The 26,086-nt window shown below is 41.5% G+C and overlaps 1 protein-coding gene across 3 annotated transcripts in view; it reads right to left on the bottom strand.

Moving 5' to 3' along the window:
- Positions 1 to 26,086, bottom strand: part of LOC141132124 (early endosome antigen 1-like) — a 186,968-nt gene that overhangs the window by 25,098 nt on the left and 135,784 nt on the right. For all 3 annotated transcript variants that reach the window (XM_073620180.1, XM_073620181.1, XM_073620183.1), the window contains 3 exons: positions 12,487 to 12,672; positions 7,603 to 7,785; positions 4,091 to 4,276 (listed from right to left, as the gene is read on the bottom strand). In XM_073620180.1, coding sequence (XP_073476281.1) covers positions 4,091 to 4,276; positions 7,603 to 7,785; positions 12,487 to 12,672 — 555 coding nt within the window. The remainder of the gene's footprint in view (positions 1 to 4,090; positions 4,277 to 7,602; positions 7,786 to 12,486; positions 12,673 to 26,086) is intronic.

Genomic DNA, 26,086 nt, shown 5'->3' with positions numbered 1-26,086 from the left:
GCTTTTGTCAGGCATTTTTCAAATAAAAGGTGTGGAGTGCTGCTGAAAAAGGGGCAGGGAGCTGCTGTTTGAGCAGAAAACGTGGGTCAAAACATTTTAAAAAAGGAGTTTCCATTTAACTCTATGGGGACAAAAACACATTCTTCCTGAAAAGTAGCTCATGTACTTTTTTTGAGCGGCAGACATTTTGCTACAAGCAACAGAATGCTCAGATGTGAACAAGGGCTATCGAAAACAATGGGCTTTTGCTATTTGAGTCTTTTTGAGCTTAGAACTACAAGCTACAAAACTCTCAAGTGTGAATGAGGCCTGACTGTTTGTGGTGTCTTGCGCCAATGACAACTGCTCCTATTATCTTCTAAAATCTCCCCAACAACGTCATAGAAAACAGTACAAAATTTGACAGAAATATTTAGTCTTTCCATGGCTACTCAAAAAATAAAAAATAAAAAGTTTGGCTGGAAAAATGGACCGTTTACACTAAGTCAATGTGCTAATATACATTACATGCGTTGTAATGTGTTGCCATTCATTTGAATGCACCCAACGCACCTTGCACACAGACCTGTTGCAGTGCGGCAGCACACATTTGTGTGCTGTTGCGCATTGCAGTATGTGCACCACACTTCTGAAGTTGAGAATGAACGCCACTGCATCCCAATGCACTTAACATGCACTGCATGTTACAGCAATGCATAGTGTAAGCAGCTCGTAGGAGTCTATTGATACTGTGTTTTCTTAGAAGATTCACAAAAAAAAGCCTCTGTGATCGCCTCCTTTATTTGGAGCAAAAAACATCCCCTACAGCAAAACAAGCATTACAGGCTGCCATGTCAGAAGGGGGATTGGTTCAACCAAGTTTCCTTAATTATTTGCTGGCTTCCCAGCTGTCCTATGTCTATAAATGGCTATACCAACAAACTCTCTCTGCCTCCCTGACAGATACAGTAGATTATAAATTATTATAATAAATTAGGAACTGTAGCACACTTTCTGCTCTAGATGTAGTGGTAAAAAATATGGCTTTTATCTGAGGACAAAACCTATCTTCAAAGTTCTAGTTTCTCCTCTAGAACTTCAATATGGAATATGAGCCAACTACAAGGAACAAGAAACTTTATGGACATCCAGATTCTAGATATCACTCTACTATTGAATATTTTTGTGAATGGAACCTTTGTCTTTTTTGACCAGATTAAAAAATCTTAAATCGATCACAAAAAAAGCACTTTTGCGGGTACCTTACTTTACCCCATGCAGTTCAATCTCAGTTTGGCATGCTCACTGTTGTTTCTCTAGCTACCTCACAGATACATACATTTATGAATACGGGAACTATGGACAAACCCACACTGCTTGTCCATTCCAAGCAGCTTTACATTAATGGAAGCACCTAACACCATCATTAGAAGATAATCAGTGGAAAGATATGGAATTGGTATACTTTAAAAAGATACCATTAGTTCCACTGATAGACTTATCCAGTTTAAAGTTCATCAACTCTAATATACTCTAGAACAGGGGTCTCCAAACTATGGCCCTCCAGGTGTTCTGGAACTACAATTACCATCAAGCCTAGTCATGTCTGTGAATGTCAGAGTTTTACAATGCCTCATGGGACTTGTAGTTCTGCAACAGCTGGGGGGGGGGGGGCGTAGTTTGGAGATCCCTGCTCTAGAAAGACCACAAAAAATGGGTGTAATTGCTACAGCTACATGTCAAATATGCTCTATATCAACTGTGGATACCCTAACATATTTTGTCTATATACATATGTGTCCCAGTAGGACTATCTAACTATCCTAAATTAATCTAAGCAGCTACTTACTGTCCCAGCAATACAATATTTTGTATTTTATTTAACTTTGATGTTAGACCAGCACTGGCAAAATGCTGCAAACTGCAGGCAAGGTTGATTTTCCCTGTGACATATGTTAAAAAGATAGGCCTGGTCCTTAGTAAAGTGGACACACAAAGTATATTAGGTAATTAGTAAATTAGTATGTATATACATACATATACACATTGTTAGATTGATTATATTAAGTGGATTTCCTTCATATGAATATTAAAAAAAAAACATTAATACTGTGTGATCACATCTAGAAATGAGAAGATTATTTGTGGCAGTTATGAGCTGTTCCTCACCTTGGTGACCATACAATTCATCAACAATTGCTGAGCACACTAACTAATATTTTCTAATTCTTCTTTTTTTGCATATGTAAGCTATGTGCTGTAATTTGATTAGGATCCAAAGTGTCCAAGCAAACCTAAATGAAGCAGCAGCATGCTGCAATGTGTAAGTATGGACACAGATGGTGTCACAGTCGGTTCAGATTACGATTGTGCCTCACAGTTTACCTTCATGAAAAATAGAGCTTTTAACCTGCATTATCTCCCAAATAAAGTTTAAAATAAAATAAAAGCTGCATCTGGGCTTTAATAAATTGAACATCTCTGCGTGCATCTCATTTTTTCTTATATCATTATCGACATCTAAGGCTTTGTTCTAATATATGACTTTTAGTTTGAAGCTCGATTCTAGGAAATAAGTGGTGTTTTTCCACTCCATATGGAACACATATGGAGGATTTTGTATGCAGGAGTTGATTCTCTTAGCATACCTTAAGTATTAAAGGTCATGGGTCAATGTGTCTGGAGCTACAGAAAGGAAAGTCATATTCATTTAATGACATTTTTTTGTATGGGTGCTTCATATGATGTGCCCTGTGATGAAATATGGTTGAAAGTCTTCTTTTCTTAAAGGTATACAGGAGGCAACTAATGTGTGTGCACAAAAAAGATTAAGATACAGAGGACATATAGACTAATATAATCTGATTCTACAACTAGATGCATCTAATCACATTGTGTTAAACTGTAAATTAATTCCTTCAACGTCAAATCAGTTACTAGCAATTAAACTGAAACATTAGATCAGTGTCTCTCTTAACCATACAAAGACTACACATGATACATGACTGTATGTCGTCTCTTGGATTTACTAGCAACCATATAATGCAAGGGGCTGCCTAAACAATCAATTCCGTGGTTAACCAGTTAGGGCCTTACACTACATAATGGTTGGTAAATTGAAATGATTTTATAGAATTAGATTGTATTGTGTGTGTAGCCAGCTTTAGAATTTTTCCTCCCCGCTGCTAATGACCAATCTAAAGGCAGTACCCATGCCTCCAACAATCAATACACGTGAAAAAACCTAAAAAAAATAAGTCCTTTCCACACAGCTACTGCTCCTTTTCCTCGCAGAGTTGCAACATTTTTCAAGGTGTTAAGTCCTTGACTTCATATTAGTTGCCCATCATTTGCAATGTAAGGGGGTCAACTGATTATATACAAATATTTCAAAACTCAATGTAATTAACACCTGACATGCTGCATTTAATACTTTAGGCTGGGTTCACACTGCCGCACGGAGCGTCTCATAGCAGGAGTCCGGCGCATCCCTGTTCACCGTTTCAGGTCCGATTTCGGTCCGAATTGGCTGAATTCAGACCTGAAACGGACTAGACGACGCACAGGACTGCTGTGCAATTCGCTCCGCTCCCGTCTCAGAGCTTTGTGAACCAGCTCCATTGACAGCCAATCACAGTCTCCTGACATGCGAATTAGATGTGGGGAAACCACAATTCGCAATAGTGTGAACCCAGCCTTAAAGCTAAACTCTCAGCAAATAGATAAATACAGAGATGAAATGTAGTCTTCTCTCTCCCCCAGTCTGTGTAGGGAGTGCAGGAGTCTGAGACCAAGTCAAATTCAGGTACTGACAATACTTGCATTTATAAAAAAAAGACATTTAGGAATGTAATAATGAATATGGAATTGCATTGATTTGTGCCATCTATATCTGCCTGGAGTTCAGTTTTAAGCATTTTTTTCCAAAGGACCTAGTTATGACATTGGGTTTTATCCTTCATCTTTTCTCCAACTTGGCAGATATCCTTCAGTACAAGTAACCTCAAGAAACTGGAGCCGTTTTCAGAAACTGAGCCAGTAATAATTTGTTCTCTTATTGTAGTAGACAGTTAAAACAATGTACAAAATGGAAATACATTCTAACAAATACCTTCTGTGCTTGTAACTCCTGCAGGGTTTGTCCCTGCTCCTTCAGCTGCTTTGTCTTTGTCAATATGTCCTGCTCCATGGTAGTCTTCAGTGCGCTTAGCTCTTTGACCTGTTTATTTTGGCTGCTTATTTGATTTTTGTTGGACTTCAGCTCTTCCTGAGCTAGTACAAGTTTTTCCTCTAAAGACTAAAAAAAAATGCTCAATATGTTGATTTGATAAGGATTAATGATTCAAATATGGTGTAACTTCTGGATCATAAATGTCTTGTTCATGAAAGCTATATACTATACATTGTAGAATTCTGTGACCACAACTGCTAGATTTCCCAATAATATTCAAAAGACCACACTGTGGACACATCTACATTTGGTTTAGTTGGGATTCCACAGTGTGTCCACATTAGCCTGCTTTTAAATAAAATGGTTAATGACAATTGTGGTAACAGTGTGGACATGTAAATACATCCAGAAGTGACTATGTTATGGCTATGTACATGTCCATATTTTAAGGTTGATGCTAAAAGTTATGGCAAAACATTACAGCTACTCAGCTTAGTGCATTACAACATATCTATATCTTTATACCTGGCTTCTGTGAAATAATAAAGACAAGTACAATTATTACTGACAAATACTTGTATACAGTGCCTAGAAAAAGTATTCATACCTCTTGAAATTTTCCACATTTTGCCATGTTACAACCAAAAACATAAATGTATTTTATGTGATAGAACAACACAAAGTGACACATAATTGTGAAGTGGAAGGAAAATGATCAATGGTTTTCTAGATTTTTTACAAATAAATATCTGAAAATTGTGGCATGCATTTGTATTCAGCCCTTTTACTCTGATACCCTTAACTAAAATCTAGTACAACCAATTGCCTTCAGAAGTCACCTAATTAGTAAATAGAGTCCACCTGCATGTAATTTAATCTCTGTATAAATACAGCTGTTCTGTGAAACCCTCAGAGGTTTGTTAGAGAACCTTAGTGAACAAACAGCATCAGGAAGGCCAAGGAACACACCAGACAGGTCAGGGATAACGTTGTGGAGAAGTTTAAACCGGGTTTATTTTATAAATAAATATCCCAAGCTTTGAACATCTCATGGAGCACTGTTCAATCCATCATCCAAAAATTAAAAAAAAAAAAAAAGAGTATGGCACAACTGCAAACCTACCAAGACATGGCCGTTCACCTAAACTGACAGGCTGGGCAAGAAAACCATTAACCAGAGAAGCAGCCAAGAGGTCCATGGTAACTCTGGAGGAGCTGCAGAGTTCCACAGCTCAGGGGGGAGTATCTGTCCACAGGACAACTATTAGTCGTGCACACCACAAATCTGGCCTTTATGGAAGAGTGGCAAGAAGAAAGCCACTGTTAAAAGAAAGCCATAAGAAATCCTGTTTCCAGTTTGCGAGAAGCCATAGCAAACATGTGGAAGAAAGTGCTCTGGTCAGATGAGAGCAAAATTAAACTTTTTGGCCTAAAAACAAAACGCAATGTGAGGCGGAAAACTACCTATGCACATCACCCTGAACACACCATCCCCACTGTGAAACATGGTGGTGGCAGCCTCATGTTGTGGGGTGCTTTTCCTCAACAGGGACAGGGAAGCTGGTCAGAGTTGATGGGAAGATGGATGGAGCCAAATTACAGGGCAATCTTAGAAGAAAACCTGTTAGAGTCCGCAAAAGACATAAGACTGGGGAGTTCACCTTCCAGCAGGAAAAAAACAAGGAAGAGGGGCGCCACTGAATATGTATCAAATTAAATTTATTATTAAAAACAATAGCCACTCACATGTAAAACTGAAGTGTAGATCAAAGGTACATCTCATAACAAAAGAAGGAGCGGAGGACTACAAGTGGCAACAAGTCCGGATGCACTGTCATCACCTCTCATAGGCTGAAGATGAGCTGCACTGAGCCAATGTTGTAGTCCATAAACACACCAAGTACAGGAGAGCAGGGGAGCCGTCTAGGGTGGTGTGGGTTCCAGGAGAGGAAGGTGAGGGCGTCCAAGCTGGTACTTCCGTATATAGCGGTGTATCCCAAAGTCTCGTCCGGCGTCCGTGATGGAAGTAAAGCACGGGCGTGTGATCGGAGCCAGAACGAGGCTTGGATCGCAAACACAGTGGCGCCGAGCTGTGACGTCACTCCAGGAGTGACGTCACAGCTCGGCGCCACTGTTTTTGCGATCCAAGCCTCGTGTGACGTCACAGCTCGGCGCCACTGTGTTTGCGATCCAAGCCTCGTTCTGGCTCCCATCACACGGCCGTGCTTTACTTCCATCACGGACGCCGGACGAGACTTTGGGATACACCGCTATACACGGAAGTACCAGCTTGGACGCCCTCACCTTCCTCTCCTGGAACCCACACCACCCTAGATGGCTCCCCTGCTCTCCTGTACTTGGTGTGTTTATGGACTACAACATTGGCTCAGTGCAGCTCATCTTCAGCCTATGAGAGGTGATGACAGTGCATCCGGACTTGTTGCCACTTGTAGTCCTCCGCTCCTTCTTGTGTTATGAGATGTACCTGAGATCTACACTTCAGTTTTACATGTGAGTGGCTATTGTTTTTAATGATAAATTTAATTTGATACATATTCAGTGGCGCCCCTCTTCCTTGTTTTTCTCTAGTACATTGGACCTGGCTTTTTGGTTCTTTCTGGCGGCTGCCTTGAATGACTTTTTACTCCACCCATATATATGCCATATATATGTTTGTATGGATCCTGCCCTTGTGTGCATAGGCAATGGTATATAAGGTTATTTTGTATTGCGCCTTCTTTTACTTGTCTTACCTTCCAGCAGGACAGTGACCCTAAACATACAGCCAGAGCTACAATGGAATGGTTTAGATCAAAGCATATCCATGCATTAGAATGGCCCAGTCAAAGGCCAGACCTAAATCCATGACTTGAAAATTGCTGTTCGCAGACGTTCTTCATTTAATCTGACAGAGTTTGAGCTATTTTGCAAAGAAGAATGGGCAAACATTTCACTCTCTAGATGTGCAAAGCTGGTAGAGACATACCCAAAAAAAGACTTGCAGCTGTAATTGCAGCAAAAGGTAGTTCTACAAAGTATTGACTCAGGGGGGTTGAATATAAATGCATGCCACACTTTTCACATATTTATTGGTAAAAAAAAATAAAAATCATTTATCATTTGCCTTCCAGTTAACAATTATGTACCACTTGGTGTTGGTCTATCACATAAAATCCTAATAAAATACATTTACGTCTTTTGTTGTAACATGACAAAATGTGTAAAATGTCAAGGGGTATGAATACTTTTTCAAGGCACTGTAACTATCAGTATGTTTTTTTTTCCAGCAGCTTTTTGTGAAGCTTGGTAAAGAAGCATCTTTAAAAAAAAAATGAGTTAAGACACCAGAAAATAGAAACTTCAAGCATATTTTTGTGCTGGTATTACCATTGGTATGTATAAGTATCCATGTTCTACAAGTTAAAAGAAATCAAGCTGTCTAAAAGTCCTACTTTTAGATCTTGGCGTATTGCTGAGACTTCAGACTCCTTTCCATACATGTCAGACTGAAGGCTCTCCAGTTTTTCTTGAAGGCCATCAGTGGCTTTCTGTAAATCAGACAATTTGCTCTTCTCAGCAGTGAGTTCTGAAGTCAGAGAGGTAATCTGCAGCTGTAGTTTTCCCTCCATTTGGGTCTAAAAAAAAAAAAAAAAAAAAAAAAAAAAATGCAATGTTAAGTTTTCAAGAATCTATTTCAACCTAAAGAATACAATTACTAAATATGCAAAAACAAAAAACAATTTTGGTTGACTGTATCGAATTTATACATACACAGTTGGATGATGCATGCAGGGCTTTTGATGCCCTTTCAGAAAACACACCAAAACCGCGGGACATAACAGATGTCTATGGCAAAGCGCAGCTTACCTGCACGAAAACTATGAATATGCTGCACCTGCACTGCGGGAGAAGTGCGACAGATCAGTGTGAAAGGGGCCTAAAGCAAGAATGTTCAGGTTTGTGTTGATGGAGAAGGGAGGGAATCCTAGCATAGCTAGAAGTGATATCCTTTTTTTTCTTTTTTTTTTAATTCTTAATTCTTTTTTTTTACAAATTTCAGCCACATTTTTAAACCTGCTGCTAAGTGTTTTGGGTCTGCTGTAATTGACTGTACCACAGACTTAAGACTGTCGTCCAAGGTTATGAGTGATGGTCATCCCATGCCTATAGTCAATTCAAAGTCAGCCATAGGCATGGTAGCGCAGTAGAGCTGCACAGTTAATCGTTAAAAAACATTGCAATCTCGATTCAACCCCCCCTAACGATCTTAATTCGGCATTTCCATGTTTCATGTAAACAGTGCAGAGCCGTTCCCTGCTCAGAGCTGTCAAAGAAAAAAAAAAGCTGGCAAAGTTTATCACAACATTGCTCAGTGCTGAGATAAAAAGAAACAATGTATCATTTGTTTTTTTTAGATCAAAGGGAAGAACTTCGGTCTGAGGTCAGTTTAACCACTTAAAGCGGAGTTCCAGCCTAGAGAAAAAAAAATTAAAAGTCAGCGGCTACAGTATTTACAGACTAAGCCTTTTACTGACACTTTTTGCTTAAGTTAAAATCAGTATTTTTTGCTAGAAAATTACTTAGAACCCCCAAACATTATATATATATATATATATATATATATATATATATATATATTATTTAGCAGAGACCCTAGAGAATAAAATGGTGGTCGTTTCAATATTTTATGTCACACTGTATTTACGCAGCGGCCTTTCAAACGCAATTTTTTGGGAAAAATTAATTTTTTAATGAATTAAAAAAAGCTAAACTGTAAAGTTAGCCCAATTTTTTGGTAAAATGTAAAAGATGAGGTTACGCCGAGAATCGTGATCTTTATTCTAAGCAAAAAAAAAAAATTGTGATTCTCATTTTCACATGACCTCACAGTTTAATTTTTTCTTTTTAAAGCGGTTTTAAACCCCGCTTGGTAATGTTTGCCTACAGGGAGGGAAAAAAGTATTTGATCCCCTGCTAATTTAGTACGCTTGCCCACTGACAAAGAAATGATCAGTCTATAATTTTAATGGTAGGTTTATTTTAACAGTGAGAGACAGAATAACAACAAAAAAAACGCATTTAAAAAAGTTATAAATTGATTTGCATTTTAATGAGTGAAAAAAGGATTTGACCCCTTTGCAAAACATAATTTAGTACTTGGTGGCAAAACCCTTGTTGGCAATCACAGAGGTCAGACGTTTCTTGTAGTTGGCCACCAGGTTTGCACACATTTTAAGAGGAATTTTGTCCCACACCTCTTTGCAGATCCTCTCCAAATTATGAAGGTTTAGAGGCTGACGTTTGGTAGTATTTTCTATGGGATTAAGGTCTGGAGACTGTGCTTCTTCTTGAGCCACTCCTTTGTTGCCATGGCCATGGGGTTTGGGTCATTGTTATGCTGGAATACCCATCCACGACCCATTTTCAATGCCCTGGCTGAGGGAAGGAGGTTCTCACCCAAGATTTGATGGTACATGGTTCCGTCCATTGTCCCTTTGATGCGGTGAAGTTGTCCTGTCCCCTTAGCAGAAAAACACCCCCAATGCATAATTTTCCACCTCCATGTTTGACGGTGGGGATGGTGTTCATGGGGTCATAAGCAGCATTCTTCCTCCTCCAAACATGAGTTAATGCAAGGAGGTCGATTTTGGTCTTATCCGACCACAACACTTTCACTAAGTTCTCCTCTGAATCATTCAGATGTTCATTAGCAAACTTCAGATGGGCCTGCACATGTGCTTTCTTGAGCAAGGGGACCTTGTGGGCACTGCAGGTTTTCAGTCCTTCATGGCGTAGTGTGTTACCAATTGTTTTCTTGGCGACTATGGTCCCAGCTGCATTAAGATCATTGACAAGATTCTACCATGTAGTAGTTCTGGGCTGATTCCTCATCGTTCTCATGATCATTGAAACTCCATGAGGTGAGATCTTGCATGGAGCCCCAAACTGAGGGAGAGTGACAGTTATTTTATGTTTCTTCCATTTACGAATAATCGCACCAACTGTTGTTACCCTCTCACCAGGCTGCTTGGTGATGGTCTTGTAGCCCATTCCAGCCTTGCGTAGGTCTACAATCTTGTCCCTGACATCCTTGGACAGTTTCCCCCCCTCCCGCTGTGCTTCTACCAGCTTGCCTGTGCAATCGGCGAGCCGGAGAACTAATCGGTGGCCACTAGGAGTTGAGCATAGAGATTTCTTGTGACCAGATGCTCCCCAGTCATCTCTATGACCCTCGGAGGCCTGGGCGCCACGTCCAGCCGGCGGAAGTAAACAATGCCGGGGATGCCGTTGGAAAGGCGGAGACAGTTTATTTTTTTATCTCGGTCATTCTAGCCCCACATCTCTCCATAAAGAGGACCTGTCACGCACTATTTCTATTACAAGGAATGTTTACATTCCTTGCAACTGGAAAAAAAGTGATCAAAAAAAAATGTTTTAAAGAGAAATTGTAGAAATAAATAAAAAAATAAATAAAAAAAATAAATAAGTAAAGCGCCCCCGTCCCCGGGTGCTCACGCACAGAATAAAAGCCCACACTCCTCTGTAACTCTAAACAGGTAACCTGTAAAAAAAAATTTAGTGTCGCCTATGGAGATTTTTAAGTACCAAAGTTTGGCGCCATTCCATGAGTGTGTGCAATTTTAAAGTGTGACATGTTAGGTATCTATTTACTTGGCATAACATCATCTTTCACATTATATAAAAAAATTGGGATAACTTTACAGTTTTGTTTTTAATTCATGAAACCGTTTTTTTCCCCCAAAAAAACACATTTGAAAAATCGCTGTGCAAATACAGTGTGATATAAAAACTTGCAATGAGCGCCATTTTGTTTCCCTAGGGTCTCATGAAGGAGCGAAGTGCCAGAATTGGCCCGGATGGGAAGTGGTTAAAATGTAAATTTGTTTTTTAACTTGAAATGCGTTTTTCTGAATATTTTTGTTGTTATTCTGTCTCTCACTGTTAATATAAACCTAGCATTAAAATTATAGACTGATCATTTCTTTGTCAGTGGGCAAATGTACAAAATCAGCAGGGGATCAAATACTTTTTTTCCCTCACTGTATAATATATCTTACCTGTAGGTCAAATTAATATCTCCTAAACGTGCCCCATTTAGGACAGTGATGGCGAACCTTGGCACTCCAGATATTTTGGAACTACATTTCCCATGACGCTCATGAACTCTGCAGTGTAGTTGAGTATCATGGGAAATGTAGTTCCAAAACATCTGGAATTTAGGAGATATTCGCCCTGCATGCAGCCAGTGACATCACTGTCGCATGCCAGGTCCGGCATACCTGGCCAGAGCTTCGTGCCGGAACCGAGGGCTCCCACACACTAGCGCGGGAGTGACCTCATTGCGGCTTTCGGCCAATCACAGCGCCGGAGCTCGCAAACCCGGAAGAAAGACAGGGGGAACATGTCAGCCCTCTCACAGCGGTGACTTTACAACTCTGAGGGTGCTTTGTTCCAAGGTGAGCATTTCATATATATAGTGCTAGGATGCATACTAGCACATTATGCCATTGCCTTGCAGTTTTTTCTCTTTTTTTAACATCCGTGGTATACAACCGCTTTAATAGTCTTTTCAGAAACAAGCATTTTCACATTGGCCATCACACCTTGCACCAGTTCTTTTTTTAAAGAACAATAGGGATCAGATAGGGGTATCCATCCCAGAATATCTTCCCCCTATGGTGGCTGGCCAAGGCATATTTGCAGAGGTTACAGACTGCCCATAAAGATGAACATTTCTCAGGCAAAATCCTATCCTATTTATTTTAAAGCTGCACTCCAGGATAAGCAAATATTGTCTATAGGCAAAAGGCGTGTATATTCTTACTCGAATCTTGGTGTGCTACGTGTATTTTTTTCAGATCTGTGTCATAATCTGTGCACCAGCTTCCTGTAATACAGACCCTTCACTGCGGCTCTCTTCTTGTGCAGGGTGAATGGTCTTGTATCCACCCTCCTGCGGTTTTCTGCAGGCAGCCTTGTAGTGGGGTGGGCCTGCTAGGCTCCTCTCCTCTCTGCACAAGCTATATAACAGTGATAATGTCAAAGACATTTGGTGCACCCAAGTGGATTTAAACCTGTGTTGCTATGAAATACAATACAATAATGCTGTGCCCATAGTTCAGCTTTAAAACTGTGGATAGGAATTTTAAATTCAATTTATTGATTTTAAACATTTCTACAGCCCTGACACATTCTGCATTGCTTACCGCACTACACAAAACCACAATTTTCAAAACTGTAAGCATACAATGATGCTGAGAGCAAGGCTGTAAGAACTGTGGATGTGCTATTGTGAAAAAACAACCGCAACTCACTTTTTCAGTTAGTTGAGTGGAGACAGTCTGTAAATCCTTCTGATGGTTTTTCTTCTCTTCATCAATTGATGCCTGAATTTTCTTCAGCTCTGCCTGATGCTTCTGCTCTACTTTCTTTTTTTCCTCTATAGAGCCTTGTAACTTGCCACTGCAGATCTGTACTTCAGACTTCAGTTTAGTGGTTTCCTAGTGGAAGAAACAGTATTGCCTGTGAAATGAAAGGTGCCTTAAAGTACATGTGTCAAACACAAGCCTGTGGGCCAAATCCAGCCCTCTAGGCCCTTTCATGTGGCCCTCACCTCTCCTGCAGCTCCGGCACCCCCCCTCCCCAATGTCTCCACCCCCACCTTGTCTCAACAGTCAGCAGCAAAGAGGAGGATATAACTCCTTGACCCTGCACCTCTCTGTGCAGCCGCAGCACCCTCCCGTCTCCGCCTCCCATTGTCTCAATATTCAGCAGATTCTGGCAGCTGACTCTAGCTCTCCTCTGGACCTCCTCCAGACCCTGAACTTTCAACTTCCCAGCGCCGCCTACAGCTTCTTCTCAGCAGCAGCACATGGTAAGGAGGGTGTACTGTGATGTAAGGGAGGGTGGGGGGGCTCTTGACTTCTGATGGTGGGGGGGCTCTTGACATCTGAGGTCCTTGCCCCCGACAGGCATGGAGCCGAGTAAGGGAAAGATGACCCCCGCTCGGCTCCATAACATTGAATGGCGGAAGCGACGTTAAACGGCACTTCCGCCTTATGGTCTTAAAAGGGAATTTTTTTTGTTTTTTGCAAAAAGAAAATGAGATTTCATTTTTTTTTTTATTGCATATTAGTGTAAATGTTAGAGCTGAGGTCTTTTTGACCCCAGATCTCACATTTAAGAGGTCCTGTCATGCTTTTTTTCTTTTATTCAATTATTTTTATTAATCTTTATATAAACATAAAACCTTACAAACATTCAAAAACATAAGAATAGGTCACTCCTAGAATATACAGTGGGGACGGAAAGTATTCAGACCCCCTTAAATTTTTCACTCTTTGTTATATTGCAGCCATTTGCTCAAATCATTTAAGTTCATTTTTTTCCCTCATTAATGTACACACAGCACCCCATATTGACAGAAAAACACAGAATTGTTGAAATTTTTTGCAGATTTATTAAAAAAGAAAAACTGAAATATCACATGGTCCTAAGTATTCAGACCCTTTGCTGTGTCACTCACATATTTAACTCAGGTGCTGTCCATTTCTTCTGATCATCCTTGAGATGGTTCTACACCTTCATTTGAGTCCAGCTGTGTTTGATTATACTGATTGGACTTGATTAGGAAAGCCACACACCTGTCTATATAAGACCTTACAGCTCACGGTGCATGTCAGAGCAGTTGAGAATCATGAGGTCAAAGGAACTGCCTGAAGAGCTCAGAGACAGAATTGTGGCAAGGCACAGATCTGGCCAAGGTTACAAAAAAAAATTCTGCTGCACTTAAGGTTCCCGAGAGCACAGTGGCCTCCATAATCCTTAAATGGAAGACGTTTGGGACGACCAGAACCCTTCCTAGAGCTGGCCGTCCGGCCAAACTGAGCTATCGGGGGAGAAGAGCCTTGGTGAGAGAGGTAAAGAAGAACCCAAAGATCCCTGTGGCTGAGCTCCAGAGATGCAGTCGGGAGATGGGAGAAAGTTGTAGAAAGTCAACCATCACTGCAGCCCTCCACCAGTCGGGGCTATATGGCAGAGTGGCCCGACGGAAGCCTCTCCTCAGTGCAAGACACATGAAAGCCTGCATGGAGTTTGCTAAAAAACACCTGAAGGACTCCAAGATGGTGAGAAATAAGATTCTCTGGTCTGATGAGATCAAGATAGAACTTTTTGGCCTTAATTCTAAGCAGTATGTGTGGAGAAAACCAGGCACTGCTCATGACCTGTCCAATACAGTCCCAACAGTGAAGCATGGAGGTGCATCATGCTGTGGGGTGTTTTTCAGCTGCAGGGACAGGATGATTGATTGCAAATGGAGGGAAAGATGAATGTGGCCAAGTACAGGGATATCCTGGATGAAAACCTTCTCCAGAGTGCTCAGGACCTCAGACTGGGCCGAAGGTTTACCTTCCAACAAGATAATGACCCTAAGCACACAGCTAAAATAATGAAGGAGTGGCTTTACAACAACTCAGTGATTGTTCTTGAATGGCCCAGCCAGAGCCCTGACTTAAACCCAATTGAGCATCTCTGGAGAGACCTAAAAATGGCTGTCCACCAACATTTACCATCCAACCTGACAGAACTGGAGAGGATCTGCAAGGAGGAATGGCAGAGGATCCCCAAATCCAGGTGTGAAAAACTTGCATCATTCCCAAAAAGACTCATGGCTGTATTAGATCAAAAGGGTGCTTCTACTAAATACTGAGCAAAGGGTCTGTACTTAGGACCATGTGATATTTCAGTTTTTCTTCATTTTTTTTAATAAATCTGCAAAAATGTCAACAATTCTGTGTTTTTCTGTCAATATGGGGTGCTGTGTGTACATTAATTAGGAAAAAATGAACTTAAAAGATTTTATCAAATGGCTGCAATATAACAAAGAGTGAAAAATTTAAGGGGGTCTGAATACTTTCCATCCCCACTGTATATTCTTCAAAGCTTTCAAAGTTCTTCATAGAGACAGAAAAGGGCCCATATTTCCTTGACTCATTCCATCAATTTCCCTCCCTCAAACAACCCCCCCCCCCCCATTGCAAACCGTGAACAACCAAAATTACTTAATATTAGTGTATAATGAAGCTCTCTTTCCCTTTTTCTTTGTTTCCCTTCCTTATCCTTCCCCTTTATTAAGAGGGGGGAGGGAGACCCTCTACCCCCACCACCTCCCAAATTACCATGTACTCCTACCAAATAAACCTATTTCCTTTCCCCGTTACTACCATGAAATACTATATGTATCGAAAAATTTTGATTAATTAATTTATTTTAATTAAAATTTAAGAGGGTGGAACTATGGCTGGAAGCTACTTATAGCCTTCCCCTAGATTCCACCCCAAATACTGTGATTTACTTACAAAAAAGGGGGGGGGGGAGCTTCTAAATGACATTCTCACTGCCCATATAACTCAAATAAATCAAAGATTGTTTGAAGTCTAGCCAACTCCTAGAAGTCCTATTAAATTTTAGTTCCAGAGCAGTTTGTAAATAAATTAATTCTATCCACTTCCCCAGGATTAATGCTTTTGCTGCATTTAACAAGAATGGGGTAATAGCTGCTCTATAATTTCTCCTTGAGTCACCTATTGCATGGAACACTGCCAAGGTTCATACCTAATTTCAACCTTGCTAATCTTCTTAATTAAGTGCAATACTTCCTTCCAAAAGGGCTGGATCAAAGGGCATTGCAACCATATATGGGCATGGGTTCCCATGCCCCCACATTCCCTCCAACACAGAGGCGAAGCTTCAGAGTTGATTTTATGCAATTTTAATGGGACATAATACCACTTGGTTAACAATTTATAATTAATTTCTTTTGTCCCTGTGTTTATTGAGGTGGAGTGCAAATAATCAATAACTTTACGTTTCAATATTTCTGGTAGAGGCAGGTTCAATTCCATTTCCCAACTATCCAAAAGACACACGGACCCAGAATCTGGGGGGTCAATCAACATCTTATATATACTTGAAATCCCATGTCTATTTATTCCCCCCCCTTGGTCCACAAATCTTTCCCATGGGCTAAGTTTGCTAACCAAGCGAAGGGGTTTTGGGAGGGAGTCCACAAAGTGTTGGAGTTGTCTGTATCTGCAAACATCCCATGGTGATGAGCCATATCTTTCTCGTAATTCTAACAGCGAACAAGGACGTTTCCTTTCAGAACATCTTTTAGTCTCAGACAATCTGACAGAGTCCATTTCAAATACAATTTTTTTGCTTTCCCTTCCCTGGCGGGAAATAGTTTGTACCTGAGGGGCATCAAAGGACTATTGTATTGCCATAATATACTTTTTAAGTAGCTTATCACATGATATTAAAGTTTCTATTGTAATTGGAGCCAGTTCTTTAGCAAGTATTGCCTTGGTATCCAGATAATCTGGCCCAAAAAAGATTTACTTATGTTTTCCTCCAGTGACGCCCATTTTTTATAGGAAGTGCTATGAACCCAGTCTATTATTCTCCACAGCACTGCTGCTACATGGTTTTCTCAAAGTCTGGAAGAAATAAGCCCCCATTTATTTTTGGTCTAGTCATTATCTTATAGGCAATACGTATGCCTCCATTTTTTTCATATAAATGTCTGCAGTAGAAGTCTCAGAGTTTTAAAGTAAGCCACCAGGATGTTAATCGGGAGGCTCTGAAAAATATACAGAGCTCTGTATGCTTTTTTTCTATTACAAGGGATGTTCACATTCCTTGTAATAGGAATAAAAGTGACCCAAAATTTTATTTTTAAAAGGACAGGATAAAAATAAAAAGTAAAATAAATAAGAAAAAAAACCCCACATTTTTTATTAAAGCGCCCCGTCCCGCTGAGCTTGTGCACAGAAGCGATCGCATACATAAGTCGCACCCGCATATTAAAATGGTGTTCAAACCACACATGTGAGGTATTGCCGCGATCGCTAGAGCAAGAGTAATAATTCTAGCAAAAGACCTCCTCTGTAACTCTAAACATGTAACCTGTAGAAATTTTTAAATGTCGTCTATGGAGATTTTTAAGGGTAAAAGTCTGTCGCCATTCCACAAGTGGGCACAATTTTGAAGAATGACATGTTGGGTATCAATTTACTCGGCATAACATTATCATTTAGAATCTAAAAAAAAAATTGGGCTAACTTTACTGTTGTCTTATTTGTAAGTCAAAAATGGGATTTTTACGTCAGGCCTGTAAAATCCTTTTCTTTGAGTACATCATGGGACACAGATATTCATAACCCAGCAGGTAATACTTCATCATTAGGTGAATGGACACTGGTAGACCAAAGGTCTTCAGACAGGAAGTGATCCCCTATATAACCCCTCCCCTACAGGAAGTACTTTAGTTTTTTACCAGTGTCTGCAAGGTGGATTTGTTTGAGCTCTCTGAGCTCCAGGTCTCTAGTCCCACAAACGGTTCCAAAAATGAATCAAGGGATTGACCGATCGGATCCATTTGACACAGGCTTTTAGTGACAGGAACCCGCCGTGAAGGGTGAAGATTGGGCCCTTAGTTCCTAAGTGGCCCTGCACCTGGACGGGTAAGTGAAACCCCTTTATTTTATTATTGTGGGGTGTCCCAGTGATTGTAACAATCAGTCAAGCTAGCTAAAGGCTGGACACCTGTGTGCGGTGACCATACGGGGGAGTTCTGGGCTAGCTGTGGGTGTTTGCAAAGTGTACCTTTTTTGCTTGTGTCTGGCTGTTTTTTACCTGTGTGATGGCGCACTATGATGCGCCATTTCGCCTTGGTTCGCCGTGCGCACGCACACATAGAACGTTCTGGCGCACAACCAGCTTATTTAAGCTGTGTATGCGCAAGCATGTGGTGCTTCCAGAAGGCAGCTGTGGGCCACAGAGCAGGCTCTGAACAGCCACTTGCAGTGGTTCATTTCCCTTTACCCGGGTCACTTGAGTCACCAGGTGTTGCTTGGCTCGCTAAAGGTGCTTAGCAGGATTGTTGCACAGGGGCTTGGTGAACCCTATTGAAGGGCCTCCCTTTTGAGGTGTTTTAACTACACCCAAGTACTCTTTGTCTGTGGCATTGAATGTCTAACAAAAAGAGGAGTGGGACTAACACCACAGGGAAGGGCACACCTACATCATCAGTAGTTCCTGATGAACCTAGTCGTACCCCTAGTGTTGTATTCCCTGAAAGACCAGAGGATCCCAGCAATCTGAGCCACTGCGCCTATCTCTATGTAGGGGAGGGGTTATATAGGGGATCACTTCTTGTCTGAAGATCTTTGGTCTACCAGTGTCCATTCACCTAATGATGAAGTATAACCCAGCAGGTAATGAATATTAGCCTGACTCTGTGTCCCATGATGTATGAAAAAGAAAAAGTGTATTTTTTTCCCAAAAAATTGCGCTTGTAAGACCGCTGGCAAATACGGTGTGACATAAAGTATTGCAACGACCGACATTTTATTCTCTAGGGTGTCTGAAAAAAATATACATAGTGTTTGGGGATTCTAAGTAATTTTCTAGCAAAAAAAAAATTATTTTAACTTGTCAAAGGAGTCAACAAGTTAACGTGTCAAAAAGAGGCTCGGTCCTTAAGTGGTTTAAAGCAAAACATGGATTTAAGGTGGCCATAGAGAGATCGAAATTCGTCCAGTTTAGCAGGGACCACTTACTTCAACCATCCTGTTGGATAAAAGCAACTTGATCAGTAGCTGCAGGGCTGATCAGTGTATTCTGACAGCGGGGGAGTCTCCCTACTGTTAGAATACAATAATGCAGCGGGGAGGATTCCCCCATCCACCTCGAACCTCTGGCTCAAAAAAACAAATATAAAAACAAAAAATGGAACCATGTATAGCCAGCTTTACAGCAATATGGTGTGGATGCTTTAAAACAGCTTTTCCAAAAACAAAATGTATATATTTATGGGGGATGCCATTACAGACCTCCTATGAATACTAATAGTCAGGCTAGTTCAATGCTTCCAATACTTCGAGCCACTGACCTAGAACAAGCATGTAGATTAATGGGCTCCTGAGAATGTGCCAAGTACAGCAGGAAATGCGTCAGAGGTTTATCTTTTATCCTGTGCTAATGCAATCTTCTCTTTCTCCTTATTAGGATGCCCTGATATGCACCCAAGTTGCACTGTGCATTACATGTATGAACAAATCTAGAACAGGTGTTAGATATCAGCATGCAGGTTAGATCACAGTGAACATCTGTGTTTCACTGGAGAAATTTCCTTCACTTCCTGTCCCATAGCCACAACAGAATGCGAGAGGAAAATCCTCCAGGGTGAGGGAATCCCTGGTTGCCAGCAGGGTCTGTCCCCATTGGAAGATTTTACCTAATTTCCTATCCTGGTGACAACCCAAAATTTGGTATTTTCTTTAAATTTCACACACAAAACAGTCAACAAGATAAATAAAGAGTGTGAATCTCCCAGGAGCACTGGCAGCAATACAAATCCCTCTCCGCTTTAACCAAATCAACAAAAAATATTTTAAAAGGCATGGGGTCAGCATGACAGTCAAACAACTGGAACTTTCAGAAAAAATAAATCCCATATTCCATCTAAACAGGTTTCCTTTACATATCTATTTGAAAATACTATTTTTATCTTACAGAATTACATAACATTCTCCATATTCATAGGTCCTGGGATGTCCCCGAGCAACTAATGAGAAGGGTGGGCAACAACTAGGCCAACAGGTCCAACAACAGGGGTCAACAAACCCAACTTTAGAGTGCCACTGCAAAAACGATGAGGCCAAAAGCAGCATCCGCAGAGTCTGAATGTCCACCTGGTAGAAATTTTCCTTTGTAGATTTGTCCTTTAGAGTGTAAGTTCTGGAAATAAGCTCTCTTATCCTTATGGCGACAGTGGTCTTGGAAGTAGATGTACTTTGTGGGGTTCTGAGGGTAGAATGTCCATCCTTCAGGCACTAAAGAGCATTATCTTTTGAGTGCCTTGGAGAAGGCACAAAGATAAAAGGACTATGTTTTTATTGCAATGGATAACTGATACCATCTTAACATGAGCCATCTTGCTGGCTCAGAGACAGACATGATAACTACTAAGAAGGCCACTTTGCATGAGAGATTATCTAAGAGGAGTTTCCTAAAAGATTCAAAGAGTGGTTTCTGTACGCCTAAATTGCCGGGAGGGCATGATGTCCTCCCATGCTCGCACTGTCTGTGCGCCCCCTGCGGTGCGGTCTGTGATCACGAGTCCTTGGAACTCGGCTGATCACAGATAGGAGCAACAGCGTGAGAAGAAAAAACAAGCCGATTACCGGCTCATGTAAAAAGGGACATCGGTCCCACACACCGACAGCCACTGCTGCTAAGAAGTGCCCACCAGTACTGCTAAGCAGTGCCCACCAGTGTCACCTACTAGTGCCACCAATCAGTTCCTCATCATCAGTGCCACCTATTAGTGCAGCCTCATCAGCGCACATCAATGTAGAAGAAAAATTACCTGTTTGCAAAATTTTATAAACAGGCTGAAAACGTTTTTTATTTTCCAAATTTTCTGTCTTTTTTGTTTGTTTAGCAAAAAAAAAAAAAAAAAACCCAGTGTATTCAAACCAGGCAAAGAAGGATTTACAGGTATGATAAGCAGATCTTTCTGGAAGTGTTTTTTTTTGCTTTCAGCAAAGTAGGAATGACAGATTCAGATACCCCTGTCCTTTAAGACCTCAATGCCATTAAAACCAGGGAAGCAGGATGGAATAGTGGTACTTGAAACAGCAGGTCTTAACTGTTGTTAAGATGCTATGGGTCATCTCCTAGCAGTCTGAATATGTCTGCATACCAGGTTCTTCTGGGTCAGTTTGGTGTAATGGGAATCTCTTGCTTTATTTTGGGTTACCTTGTTGAATCTGGAGGCCAGAATATCCACATTTAGGGTCCCTCCATCGTTGACATATCAGCCTGAAGATGTCAGGGTAAGAGGTTCATCCCCTTGGTCCATGCAATGATGGCTGAGGTAATCTGCATTTCAGCTGTACACTGGATAGCGTAAATTGCTGGACAGAGTTTCTCCATCCATGACATGATCTGGTTTGCTTCCTTGAAGGCTGCAAGATTCCTGGTTCCCCCTTGGTGATTAATGTAGGCCATAGCTGTGGAATTGTCTGACTGCACCATAATAAAGGTCCTTGCAGAATAAGGAGCCCAGTGCTGCAGAGTCATTTTATGGCTCTGAGCTGCAGCATATTGATGGGGAGCTTGGCTTCCACCAATGATCGTGTTTAGTGAACTGTGAGGGATTTGAACACTCCTCCCCAGCCTGGAAGACTGGTATCTGTCATTATCACTTTCCAGTGATATGGAAGGAACGACTTCCCCATTGTTAAAGCTTGGCTGGAGGATCCACCAAGCTATGGAATTACCTGGAAGCATCCTTATTTCAAGCCACTGTGATTTTGTGTTGGAGAGGTCTTGAATGGAACAGCCTTGAAGATGGCAACCATGAGAACCAGAACTCCCAAGAGGAATCTCAGGAAAGTCCAGTGTGTGAGTCCTGAGAGAAAGTAGTTCCTTTTCCAGAAGGAACTTTTGTTTTGGCTACAAACAGCTGGATGTATTCCAGGTGAAGAGAAGGTTGGAGAACAGAAGTTGACCACCCAACCAAAAGCCAGAAGCATCCAAATTGTCCTATGGACATTTGCAGATAGCTGGAAGGGCAAAAAGTTCTTTAGAAGGAGGTTGTCTTGATAACCTGTAATCTGGATGTGCTGAGTTCTTAGAAGGGCAAGAAGAGGTACCAAGACCTTTGTAAATACTCTGGAAGCAGAGGCTATGCCAAAAGGTAGTGTGACAAACAGAAAGTGAATGTCTCCTAGTGCAAAGTGTAGAAAACACAGATTAGGTGGAAAAATTGAAACAAGCAGACTTTAACAGACTTTTAGGACTGAGGCTGCCCCTTCATGAAAAGCATTCTTTGTTGTCTTGCGACAAAATAGGTACAGCCTTGAGGAGCCCTGCATTTTGAGAAGATAGAGGCCATGGAAGAACCCTTCCACCTATGACACCTTTGATAAATTTTCAAGTCCCTTTCTCAAAGTGATGCATCCTACTTTAAAGGGCATTTGCGTGAGTTGTCTTATACAGGCAGCTTCAGTTGACCAGGCTTTGAGGATTCTGCGCATGGGAATGGAAACGAGTGCCATTCCAGAAATTTGTGTCATTACTTGTTCTAGGGAAAGCACAAAAAAAGAGCAGGACAGAGCTTTAATTGCTCAGTTAAAGTATGGTATGGTCTTGGAATACAGGATCATGTTGGTTTTTCAACGCCCTAGTCCAATTAGCTGCAGTCTGACAGACAAAAATTGCAGCAAAAGCTCGTTGGAGAGCACATCTTCAAGTGGTACAGTGAGATATTTATTTAAGACTGAGATGGGGCAATCCAGTGAAATCTTTTTCCACTGGAAAGAGCTTAGCAATGGATTTTGAAAGGGGGTAAGAATCATTTCATAAATTGCCTATTCTATTTGTTAATGAACAGGAAATGTCTTTTTAGATTTAGCAGGTCTCTTTGTACCCAAAGGGGCATGGTGAGACTGGAGAGATTTAAGCGCAACAATGCAGAGGCTTTTGTTCCCAGCAGAAGTGCACATATCCACATTGGTAGGCATACTGCATGAAGCCGTAACATCTGGTGAAAGGAGCTTGCAGGTGAGAAATCTTCCATAGCCTCCTCTAACACCGCCTCTAGATCCTTTTTATTGCCTTCTATGTCTGACACTTCTAGGGCTGACATGTCGGGATCTGCTAAAGTGCTGGCACTACAACCCAATTGCAGGTATAAAATGGGCTAGAGCACTCTTCACTCACCGTGCATGACAAGCAGTCTCCAATCCACACACAAAAGTCCTCCAAGGTAAGATGAAGTTGGCAACAAGGTGAATATTAATAAAATCAATCTTTATTCAATCCAAAAGAGTACATGCGTTCCAAAATGGAGCCAACTAACATGTTTCAGCACACCAGGGCTTTAATCATTAGGATCTGACTTCTGACTTAAATAGAGACAGTGGAGCTGGAGAGGGTGGACAGTGATGGCTGTATTACAGCCTTTAGTTGTCATACAATCTGCTTGTTGCCTACCTGAGATACAGCTAAGAGCTTTTGCTGTGGCTCCATTTCGCCTGGTTTCAGCCACTAATGCATGTGAGGATAATCCCCTGTGGGGTACTCACCGAGTAGAGTAAAGAAACAGGGTAAGCATGTCCAAAAAGGAGTATACAGCAATCTGGCGTAGAGTATCTTATAAAGGGCACTATGAGGAGGTGGTGGTAAAGTGTGCAAACTTTGGTGTGACGTAACACCTGGCCATCTATCTAAGACTAAGCTCTGAGTGGTAAAATTTAGAGCCAAGTTTGAAAATGTTACACTACAAAAGTGAATACTCCAAATCCAGTCCTGTTTCTTTACAGTAAAAGTCAGAAATGCAGGGCGACGCTGTCTTACCCGCGCACATTACTGGTACCTATATAGGGTCCAGGCTTTGCCAGTCATAAGGACTTCTGGGTCTGGGTTCCATAGATATAGATCACCCTCCTGTACCCGTATAGGACGCTGTAGCTAAACACGTTGCACAAAGTGCCCAAGTCAACGCCCATGCAGGAACCAGTGCCCGAAGCAACCTTATAAGGCTGACCCCATGTAGTGGGGTCCGGTTACAGTTCAAGTTTTTATCGAGTTTGCACCAATCTGGATGCACTGCTTCTTTTGTTGAATTAGCAGACAGTGAACAGTTGATGAAGTCTCTGAAGATAAAATAATAAAATGATAAACTAGCTAAGCTAAGAGTGACTTCTCTGTAAGGGAGAAAGGTCCATCACCTTAGGACACAAGCAAAAAACTGAGGACTCACAGAGTGGGATAGGGTTATGGGGGAGGGGACGATCAGGTGGCATGTCTTCTAAAGGCTTTCTAATGTCCAATCACCTGGTACCAGTTTATGCCTAGACTTCACGAATACTCCTGTACTGTACGATTAAGATATCGGTGTATAAGAAATAAAAAAGGGTTCTGCGGCCCATGATGTGTTGTATTAATTACATACAGCCTTTTTATGTGTAAAGCTGTTGAAAGTGAAATGTCTAAGGCCTACTCATGAAGCAAAGAATGCCAAAGAAAGAATGGTGTCATTGCTATCATTACCACTAGAAACGTTTATTTCAACTAAAAAATGAAACCTAGGTAGCAAGGTTGCTCCAATTTACACGCACTCGACCCAATAGTGCTTATAGCAATTCAATTCCATTGGTCATATTTATTCAGGAAAACAATGTCAGCACTTAATTTTATTGGTACATACATTCAATGTTAGATATTTGTTTTCCTTTTTTTTTTTTTCTTTAATACAGGAGGTTCAGTGTCTGACAATCAAAACGCTGCATAGATGTGCATAAATACATAAGCTTATCAGACATACTTGGGCTTCATGTACATGGGACGTTTTTACAACCTATCCTGAACGATTTAACTTGACAGATAGTAACCCACGTTTAAAACGTCCGTTTTGCCATGTTTACATGCCGCGTTTAGCGTAGTTTTGCCGCGTTTGCGCTTAGAAGTGTTTAAAAAATAAAAATAAAAAATAGGATGTTTATAACAGCTTATCTAAAATCGTTTTCTTGGAGTACATCACGGGACAGAGAGCACCATAATAATTACTATGTGGGTTATAGACCACCTTCAGGTGATGGACACTGGCATACCCTAAACAGGAAGTTGCCTCCCTATATAACCCCTCCCATACTGGGAACACCTCAGTTTTGTAGCAAAGCATACATACATGTACATATGTACATATAGATATACCCCAGAAAAAGAGGGGCGGGACCTCTGTGTCCCATGATGTACTCCAAGAAAAGGATTTTACAGGTAAGGTGTTAAAAAAATCCTATTTTCTTTATCGTACATCATCACGGGACCTAGAGCACCATAGTAATTACTATGTGGGATGTCCCATAGCAATGCTATTTGAGGGGAGGGAGACACAACCCGTAAGGGCACCAACGGACTTGAGGACCTATACTGCTGCCTGCAGCACACTGCGCCCAAAGGCGATATCCTCATGCCCTTTTTTACATCCACTTGATAAAATGTGGTTAATGTATGGACTGCAGACCAAGTTGCGGCCTTACAGATCTGAGCCATGGAGGCTTGTGATGCACTGCCCCAGAAGCGCTAACCGCTCTAGTAGAGTGCACTTTGACATGGAAAGGTGAGATCTTACCTTCTAACCATTAGGCCTGAATTATAACTTGCCGAATCCACTTAGAAATAGTGGATTTCAATGCTGCCTGTCCCTTCCTGAGACCCTCTGGCAGCATAATAAAACGTCAGTCTTTCAGACCTTTAAATAGACCTTGACCGCTCTCACTACATCAAGGCAATGTAGTGAGTTCTCTACCCTTTAGAAAAAAACGATGGTAGGACAATATCTTGGTTTAGGTGAAAACCTAAAAACACCTTAAAGCGGGGGTTCACCCACACCGCCAAAAAAAAAAAAAAATATTAAAAGCCAGCAGCTACAAATACTGCAGCTGCTGACTTTTAATACATGGCCACTTACCTGTCCCAGGGTCCAGCGATGTCGGCAGGGGGCACCGAGAACCCGCTCAGGTTCTCGGCAGCTGCCGCCGCCATCCTAGGTGAGGGAATCAGGAAGTGAAGCATTGCGGCTTCACTTCCCGGTTCCCTACTGCGCATGCGCGAGTCGCGCTGCGCGTCCCAAATGGTCCCCGCTCTCTCCTGGGAGCTGTGTGTTCCCAGGAGACAGCGCGGTGGGGACGGGAAGAGGCGTAGACTCCCATGGGAGTCTATGCCGGAAGTGGGTGCAAATACCTGTCTTAGACAGGTATCTGCACCCCCCTCCCCCCTGAAAGGTGCCAAATGTGACACCGGAGGGGGGGAGGGTTCCGAAAAGCGGAAGTTCCATTT

This window comes from Aquarana catesbeiana, linkage group LG03 (assembly GCF_042186555.1).
Source record: "Aquarana catesbeiana isolate 2022-GZ linkage group LG03, ASM4218655v1, whole genome shotgun sequence".
Taxonomy (NCBI): Eukaryota; Metazoa; Chordata; class Amphibia; order Anura; family Ranidae; genus Aquarana; species Aquarana catesbeiana.
This window is presented reverse-complemented; position numbering and strand designations above follow the sequence as displayed.